The sequence below is a fragment of the Oncorhynchus masou genome, chromosome 13, assembly GCF_036934945.1.
Source record: "Oncorhynchus masou masou isolate Uvic2021 chromosome 13, UVic_Omas_1.1, whole genome shotgun sequence".
Classification (NCBI taxonomy): Eukaryota; Metazoa; Chordata; class Actinopteri; order Salmoniformes; family Salmonidae; genus Oncorhynchus; species Oncorhynchus masou.
Window position 1 is genome coordinate 22,615,860 of NC_088224.1, and position 9,530 is coordinate 22,625,389.

The following is a 9,530-nucleotide window of genomic DNA, read 5'->3' on the forward strand; positions in this document are numbered from 1 at the left end:
ACACTCTTTTAAGCGTTTGAATGGACATTGTGAAACACATAGCCTCTGACATAGTAAGCTAAACGTAATTTGGCACAGTAGTAGATGTGGCACTCAAAAACCTTTCTTTCACCCATTCTAGCATTATTCCATCCGTCGAAAATTGAGGAACTACATACAGTGACGTTCGTGACTGTGATTGGGTAGTTTTAGAATGCGCGAGCCAGAGAGATCCCTTTAAAACCGTGGCTCGTTCTCAACAGAGTGAGTAGAGTTAAGCTTGGACCAATAGACTGAACTGTTGGGAATAAGGCAGATATAGGCTAACTGGAAAGATGGTTGACAAGTTTGTGGGGACCTGGAAAATGATTTCCAGCGAGAACTTTGATGACTACATGAAAGCTTTGGGTATGATATATTTGTCTAATCTTAAATTATTGATTACATATGAATGTATATAATGATATACATATAACATGATGCTATGATAAGGCTAGTCATTTTTATTTACATCAGTTATTATGTATTATGCATTGGGTTGCACCACGCCACACTGTCAATACATCCCTCTTGACAGTTTGTTCTCCGTTGTGCAGGTGTTGGTTTCGCGACCCGACAGGTGGGAAACCGCACCAAGCCCAGTTTGATCATCAACATGGACGACCAAGGAATGATCTGTTTGAAATCTCAGAGCACTTTCAAAACGGTTGAGGTTAAATTCAATCTCAACGAGCCTTTCGAAGAAACAACCGCAGACGACAGAAAAACAATGGTTGGTTTTGATTATTTTTTTTATATGTGTGTGAAAGTCCGTTGATTTGGGTTAACGGGTCATTGGAAATAACTTTTATTTTTTTCCTTTCATCTTCAGACCGTTTTTAGTCTTGAAAATTGCAAACTTGTGCAAAAACAGAAGTGGGACGGCAAAGAGACAACAATAGAGAGAGAGGTGACTGGTGATGGAAAGTTGATAGCGGTAAGGAATCGTTTTTTAATTACTTATATAAATTTAAAAAAACTTTTCTCAAATCGTCCTGTAGTCTTTTTTGGCATGTTTGTAGTGCTTGTTTATTTGTAAATAACTTCTAAACTTGACAGACTAATGTAAAAATGTATGATATAAATGCATTTAAAAAAACTTTTTTCACCACAAAGTTGAAATGTTGCCAATGAAACTTGTTGGGAAAGTTAAGTCACACTTGACTATATAAGCTCAACCATTTTACATCTGACATTAAACAAGTGTTTTATCACCCTTTAACCTAAAACATATGCTGGAATGTGTGTTCCTGGCTCCTCGCCTGCACCTGAAACATCTCAACTCTGACCTACTGTAACACACCCTATTTTCCTCTCCTATTCTCCTCTCTTCTCCTTTCCCCTCCTCTCCTCTTCCTCTCCTCTTCCACTCTTACTTCTCATCCTTACAGAAATGCATGATGGGAGATGTGATTGCGGTGAGGACATACATGAAGGAGGTGTAATGGGACTCAGGACCATTTTGTTTTCGGATGACGACAGGCTCAGTTCAATGAGCAGCAAAGCTAAAGTTATAGCGCGTATTGCTCATATTATTCATTGTATTGCCAAACAAATGTATGCATTGTAATACTTCAATATAATACATTTGGTTATAAACATGGTTTTGGTTTTAATAAAAAACTTTAAATTTCCCTCTGTTCTCATTTGGAATTATTGCACAATGTTTTGGTTGGATTCTCCAGATGTGACAGTAGGGACAATATTGACCACTAAAGACTTACATGTATGTTTTACTTTTTTAACTCTAAACATATCAAAAATAATGAGAAATAAGACAAGAACACATTTTATTTATAGACTTTGACACAAAATCCCATCGTGTTGCCACATTTCTCCTTAAATAACAGATGTCTTTCTTGATTGCAATGAGCTTTAACAATGAACAAATCCATCATTGTTTTCTGCAACAAATAATTAAGTATATTTGATTATCGCAAACATGGATATTTGTCAGCTCCCTTGGCTTTATCATAACCATGTGTTTAACCCATTACAGTCTTGGTCTTGTCTAAGCCGGGGAAGGGGTTCTGGTAAGCTATATGGAATTATTTTAAGAATGTCATATCAAGGATTGTTTTGCTATTTGATTTCAAATTTTAAGACCCCTTGAAAGATCCCCCCAAAATAAAATACAAATATTTGCTGAACACATGCATTGAATAACAGATTCACTTGATGAAGCAACAGATCGTCCCCCTCCCAAAAAAATCTAAAGGAAATTTGTTCTGAAGTGTCAGGAATGATTTGTTTTAGTTTTCTTGACATATATTTAACCCCTTTTTTTTGTCACTAAACGTTCTCCATATTCTGTATACTTCCATGTTGTTTTTAACTGGTACTAGGGGGTCTTCAGATGAGTCTTGTGAGGCCTGTGGGCATCCTAGAGCAAATCAAGCAACATGTATGTGTTTGTGAGAGTCTCACCTTTCCACGGAGTGGAAGCCCAAACTATATAGCCTAAACTGTTCGAACTCCACAGACAAAAGTTGGTAGATCGGCTGTACCGACTTCAGACGAGTCCCAAGACACTGTGAGGGTCCAAATAGTTTCTAGGCCAAACCGGACGGACGTTACAGACGATTTTGTGAGAAGACTGATTTTCAGGATATCTCATGGTCTGACAAGCACGGTGGATCGAGACATATCCAACGCAAAAAAATATATCTCTATCTTAATCTGACGGATTTATATGTGGATTTCTTTTATTATGCTAATTTAGCTTTAGCTAACACTTTCAAACACTGTACAATTGAAATTGACATGGAATGTAGATTTTGAAGGATTACTGTACAGTACATCAACATGGACAGCCTATTTACTGTATGTTAAGATGTTTTGCTCAAAGCAAAATTTGAGTGGTTTGAGTCATAACAGGACTGTCAAGAGTTGAAGACCTTGTGAAAGTTTGAATAGCAACAGGAGCCATTGGAAACATTTTTCATCTCAACCCCAAGTCAACGTTTATCTGTTTAGTTTGTATTTGGATCACATCCAATAACACACTTCTCTCGAGCATGGGCATAACAAGACAAATTAAAGCTACGTACTTCAAAATGTTCAGATGGAAGGCTAGCTAAGCCGGGGAGGTTTGGAGGGGTCAAGTAGCTAGATCTTGGAAAGTTACATGATGAATGCTTGTTGTTGGCAGGGGACCACCAGACCTACTCTACTGGGATGTGAATGCTTGTTGATTATCAGTGGGGACCAGTGTTAGAGGTCACAGAGGATATGTATTCCTTTCCTTGTTTTGGTCTGGAACATTTCTCATGTTGTAGGCCACATAGTTGCAGTGGTGCGTAACTTAGGGAACCCAGAGCATTGTGGGTCTCCCTGGAGTCACTCCCTTTGGCAGGGACTCGAGCTGAGATTGTTCCAGAGAGGGACAGTTAGCTGAAAGCCACTTTCCCATGGCAGGAAACAGAGCAGATATACTGATTGTGGTTAATGGTGAAAACAGCTGAATTAGGTGGAACTGTGGGACCAACTCTCCACCGACATCACATTTAGGCAGGACAATGCAATCGGCCCACTGCCTACGGTGTATAAAGTTTGCACAGCGGGTGGGTTGCCAAGTTTATCACAGTTGCAAATGCTGGTAGGATAAACACAACTTGAGACGTGCAGCAAAGGTATAGACTGATTGGTACAGTGTAGCAGAGCCAAGTTGAAGTTACAGACTGCTGTACACACTAATGGATGTCTCCTGCCCACATACAGCGTGATCAAAATATTTCATCAATATTTTGATATTCATATGGATGACAATAGGTCACATGAGTACTGTTGGACCAATGACTCAAGGATCATAATTATGAACTTTATTTATTTTATTTATTTATTTTACCTTTATTTAACCAGGTAGGCTAGTTGAGAACAAGTTCTCATTTACAACTGCGACCTGGCCAAGATAAAGCATAGCAGTGTGAACAGACAACAACACAGAGTTACACATGGAGTAAACAATAAACAAGTCAATAACACAGTAAGAGAAAAATAAAATAAAAAAGAGTCTATATACATTGTGTGCAAAAGGCATAAGGAGGTAGGCGAATAATTACAATTTAGCAGATTAACACTGGAGTGATAAATGATCAGATGGTCATGTGAAGGTAGATATAAAGGTGTGCAAAAGAGCAGAAAATTAAATAAATAAAAACAGTATGGGGATGAGGTAGGTAAATTGGGTGGGCTATTTACCGATGGACTATGTACAGCTGCAGCGATCGGTTAGCTGCTCAGATAGCAGATGCTAAAGTTGGTGAGGGAGATAAGTCTCCAACTTCAACGATTTTTGCAATTCATACCAGTCACAGGCAGCAGAGAACTGGAAGGAAAGGCGGCCAAATGAGGTGTTGGCTTTAGGGATGATCAGTGAGATACACCTGCTGGAGCGTGTGCTACGGGTGGGTGTTGCCATCGTGACCAGTGAACTGAGATAAGGCGGAGCTTTACCTAGCATGGACTTGTAGATGACCTGGAGCCAGTGGGTCTGGCAATGAATATGTAGCGAGGGCCAGCCGACTAGAGTATACAGGTCGCAGTGTTGGGTGGTATAAGGTGCTTTAGTAACAAAACGGATGGCACTGTGATAAACTGCATCCAGTTTGCTGAGTAGAGTATTGGAAGCTATTTTGTAGATGACATCGCCGAAGTCGAGGATCGGTAGGATAGTCAGTTTTACTAGGGTAAGTTTGGCGGCGTGAGTGAAGGAGGCTTTGTTGCGAAATAGAAAGCCGATTCTAGATTTGATTTTGGATTGGAGATGTTTGATATGAGTCTGGAAGGAGCGTTTACAGTCTAGCCAGACACCTAGGTACTTATAGATGTCCACATATTCTAGGTCGGAACCATCCCGGGTGGTGATGCTAGTCGGGCGTGCGGGCAGCGAACGGTTGAAAAGCATGCATTTGGTTTTACTAGAGTTTAAGAGCAGTTGGAGGCCACGGAAGGAGTGTTGTATGGCATTGAAGCTCGTTTGGAGGTTAGATAGCACAGTGTCCAAGGAAGAGCCAGAAGTAAACAGAATGGTGTCATCTGCGTAGAGGTGGACAAGGGAATCGCCCGCAGCAAGAGCAACATCATCGATATCTACAGAGAAAAGAGTCGGCCCGAGAATTGAACCCTGTGGCACCCCCATAGAGACTGCCAGAGAAACCGGACAACATGCCCTCCGATTTGACACACTGAACTCTGTCTGCAAAGTAGTTGGTGAACCAGGCAAGGCAGTCATTAGAAAAAAATGAGGCTACTGAGTCTGCTGATAAGAATATGGTGATTGACAGAGTCGAAAGCCTTGGCCAGGTCGATGAAGACGGCTGCACAGTACTGTCTTTTATCGATGGCGGTTATATCGTTTAATACCTTGAGCGTGGATGAGGTGCACCCGTGACCGGCTCGGAAACCAGATTGCACAGCGGAGAAGGTACGGTGGGATTCGAGATGGTCAGTGATCTGTTTGTTGACTTGGCTTTCGAAGACCTTAGATAGGCAGGGCAGGATGGATATAGGTCTGTAACAGTTTGGGTGTCTCCCCCTTTGAAGAGGGGGATGACCGCGGCAGCTTTCCAGTCCTTGGGGATCTCAGACGATATGAAAGAGGTTGAACAGGCTGGTAATAGGGGTTGCGACAATGGCGGAGGATAGTTTCAGAAATAGAGGGTCCAGATTGTCAAGCCCAGCTGATTTGTACGGGTCCAGGTTTTGCAGCTCTTTCAGAACAACCGCTATCTGGATTTGGGTAAAGGAGAAGCTGGGGAGGCTTGGGCGAGTAGCTCTGGCGGGGGAGGGGGGGGGGCTGTTGGCCGAGGTTGGAGTAGCCAGGAGGAAGGCATGGCCAGCCATTGAGAAATGCTTGATGAAGTTTTGGATTATCATGGATTTATCGGTGGTGACCGTGTTACCTAGCCTCAATGCAGTGGGCAGCTGGGAGGAGGTGCTCTTGTTCTCCAAGGACTTTACAGTGTCCCAGACCTTTTTGGAGTTAGAGATACAGGATGCAAATTACTGCTTGAAAAAGCTGGCCTTTGCTTTCCTGACTGACTGCGTGTATTGGTTCCAGACTTCCCTGAACAGTTGCATATCGCGGGGACTATTCGATGCAGTCTGCCACAGGATGTTTTTGTGCTGGTCGAGGGCAGTCAGGTCTGGAGTGAACCAGGGGCTATATCTGTTCTTAGTTCTGCATTTTTTGAACGGAGCATGCTTATCTAAGATGGTGAGGAAGTTACTTTTAAATAATGACCAGGTACAGTGCCTTGCGAAATTATTCGGCCCCCTTGAACTTTGCGACCTTTTGCCACATTTCAGGCTTTTGTGAAGAATCAACAACAAGTGGGACACAATCATGAAGTTGAACGACATTTATTGGCTGAATAATTTTGCACGCCCAATTTTTCAGTTTTTGATTTGTTAAAAAAGTTCGAAATATCCAATAAATGTCGTTCCACTTCATGATTGTGTCCCACTTGTTGTTGATTCTGGCAGAATGTGCTAAAGCAGTGAGTAAAACAAACTTAGGGAGGAGGCTTCTGATGTTGACATGCATGAAACCAAGACTTTTTCAATCACAGAAGTCAACAAATGAGGGTGCCTGGGGACATGCAGGGCCTGGGTTTACCTCCACATCACCCGCGGAACAGAGGAGGAGTAAAGGCTATCAAAACTGGTTGCCTAGAGCGTTGGGGACAAAGAATAAAAGGTAGAATATATTCAGGGCATAATGAGCAGACAGGGGTATGGTGGGGTGTGGGTACAGCGGAGGTAAGCCCAGGCACTGGGTGATGATAAGAGACGTTGTATCTCTGGACATGCTGGTTGTAATGGGTGAGGTCACTGCATGTGTGGGAGGAGGGACAAAGGAGGTATCAGAGGTATGAAGAGTGGAAGTAGGGGCTCCATTGTAAACTGAAACAATGATAACTAACCTGAACAATAGTATACAAGGCATATTGACATTTGAGAGAGACATACAGCGAGGCATAAAGTAATCGCAGGTGTTGATTGGGAGAGCTAGCTAAAACAACAGGTGAGACAACAACAGCAGGTAAAATGGCGATGACTAGGCAAAGAGGGTCGGATTAACAACACACAGAGCCTGAGTTCGCGGCTGGGGCCGACAGATAAAAAATAAATAAACAGAATGGAGTACCGTGATTAATGGACAGTCCAGCAGACATCAGCTATGTAGCGAAGTGATCATAGTGGCCAGGAGGCAACAGTAGATGGAAGAGGGAAGCCGCCACTACGCTAGCGACACAGCGTTTAAAGTTAGTAGCCCTGGGCTAGTAGGAGCGTCTGCTCCGACGGAGGCCGGATGAAGGCACAGCGGATGGAGTATTCGTCGGCAGACCAGTCGTGGTGGTGTGGCGGGGCGCCGTGTCGACAGAGAATCCAAGCCAGATGGCGAAAGATGTATTGTGGAATTTAGTTTGCTAGCCGGGAGATGTGCCTGGCTCACGGCTGACTGGTGCTAGCTTCGTGGCAGTGGCGTTAGCCAATATATCCAATTGGTAGCAGCGGTGATCCGGTGCCAAGGTCCACAGTTTATAGCAAGGATCCGGTGGAGTATTGGGCTCTAGCCGTGAATGAGTGGGGTTCGGGTGAAGTAGGCCGGGAGGTGGGCCTCAGGGATAGCTTTGGTACTGGGTACCATGGTGAGTGTAAGCTAGCTGTGAGCTAGCTAGCTGCAAGCTGTGAGCTAGCTAGCTGCAAGCTAGCTGTAAAGATCAGAAGTAGTGGCCCAGGGATTACGGCAGGAATCCGGCGTTGTTGTGGAGAGACAGTCCGATACTGGTAGACCAGCGAGTAATTAGCCAGGCTAAAAACAGGGCTGGTATCTGTGCAGAAGGTAAAAGCCGCTAGCAGTGGCTAACAATGACTAAATAGCTTATAGCTAATTAGCTGGTTAGCTTCTGGAGTTTCTTGAATGTGTTCTAAAATTTAAAACAATAGCGATTCCGTATCACATTGGGTGAGGCAGGTTACCGGAAGGTATAATTCAATTAAAAATCAAAAAGAGATCATTTGAAATATGCATACAAAAAATACAAAAAATATAAAAGTACACGAGAGGACAAAACAAACACGTCTTCACTGCTACGCCATCTTGGAATAAGTTATTAGTGTGTGTGTGTACGTGTTATGTGTGTTTGTATATTCGTGTGTATGTGTTTGTGTGCTTGTGTGTGTGCAAGGGTACAAGTTGCTTCTGAGGCGAGAGAGACATCTAAAATAATACCGCCCAAGACTTAATCCATACAAGGAAACATTACTATAACAGCTCGTAGTTCAGTGATCCGCTGTAGCCAGAGGTAATTACAGCACCGTGAGGAATCTCCTCAGGAAAAGAGTGATAAAGAGAGCCCAACATGAGATCTGTCAGAGGAGAGAGAGTCACAGTAAACATTAGAAATGTTTAACGAAACAAAGTTGTGTGAAGATAAATAATTGTATTTTGGGATACATATTAGGCTTCTGTCATTGTTTACCTAAGATGAGATAGTCAGGTAGGTTTCCCAGACACAATTTATGCCTAGTCGTGGACTAAAATGCACTTTCAATGGAGATTCTACATTGAGCAATTTAGTCCAGGTTTACATAATCTGTGTCAGGGAAACCAACAGTAGAGTCCTGCTCAAAACTAATATAGCAGTGTCTGGGAATGATAAAGTTGTAACGGTTGTCATCTGGAGATAAAGAGGACCAAAGCGCAGTGTGGTTCGTGTTCATCTTTTTAATGGAAAACTGAATACTTCAAAAACACAAAACAACACCGTGGCAACCAAAACAGTTCTATCTAGTGCAGACACACAAAGACTGAAAATAACCACCCACAAACCCCAACAGAAAACAGGCCACCTAAATATGGTTCCCAATCAGAGACCATGACTAACAACTGCCTCTGATTGAGAACCATATCAGGCCAAACAAGAAACCCAACCTAGAAACACAAAACATAGAATATCCACCCAACTCACTTCCTGAAAACAAAGAAATAACACAAGAATTAGGGTCAGAACGTGACAAAAGTCTACACTACAGGGACTGATACAATGTCTGTGTATCACATTAGGTCTATTCACACACCCAGAGGGATGTTTTTGAGACTGTGTGTGTGTGTGTGTGTGTGTGTGTGTGTGTGTGTGTGTGTGTGTGTGTGTGTGTGTGTGTGTGTGTGTGTGTGTGTGTGTGTGTGTGTGTGTGTGTGTGAGAGAGAGAGAGAGAAATGGCTAGCTAGTTAGCGGTGCATGTTAGTAGAGTTTCAATCAGTGACGTCACTCGCTCAGAGACCTTGAAGTAGTTGTTTCCCTGTGTTCAGAGAGTCCCTGGTTTGAGGCAAGGTTGGGGAAAGGATCGCTGCCCGCAGCTGCCCGCCAGTCTAGCATCCCTACTCTGGACGGTTCTGACTTAGACTATGTGGACAACTACAAATACCTAGGTGTATGGTTAACTTGTAAACTCTCCTTCCAGATTCACATTAAGCATCTCCAATCCAAAATTAAATCTAGAAT

The 9,530-nt window shown here is 42.9% G+C and overlaps 1 protein-coding gene across 1 annotated transcript; it reads left to right on the forward strand.

The window, feature by feature from the left end:
* Positions 1-234: 234 nt before the first annotated feature.
* LOC135551910 (fatty acid-binding protein, heart-like) lies at positions 235-1,652 on the forward strand. Its single transcript, XM_064983194.1, has 4 exons — positions 235-387; positions 576-751; positions 851-955; positions 1,410-1,652. The coding sequence occupies exons 1-4, from the start codon at positions 315-317 to the stop codon at positions 1,461-1,463; spliced, it is 408 nt and encodes a 135-aa protein (XP_064839266.1). The 5' UTR covers positions 235-314; the 3' UTR covers positions 1,464-1,652.
* Positions 1,653-9,530: the final 7,878 nt, after the last annotated feature.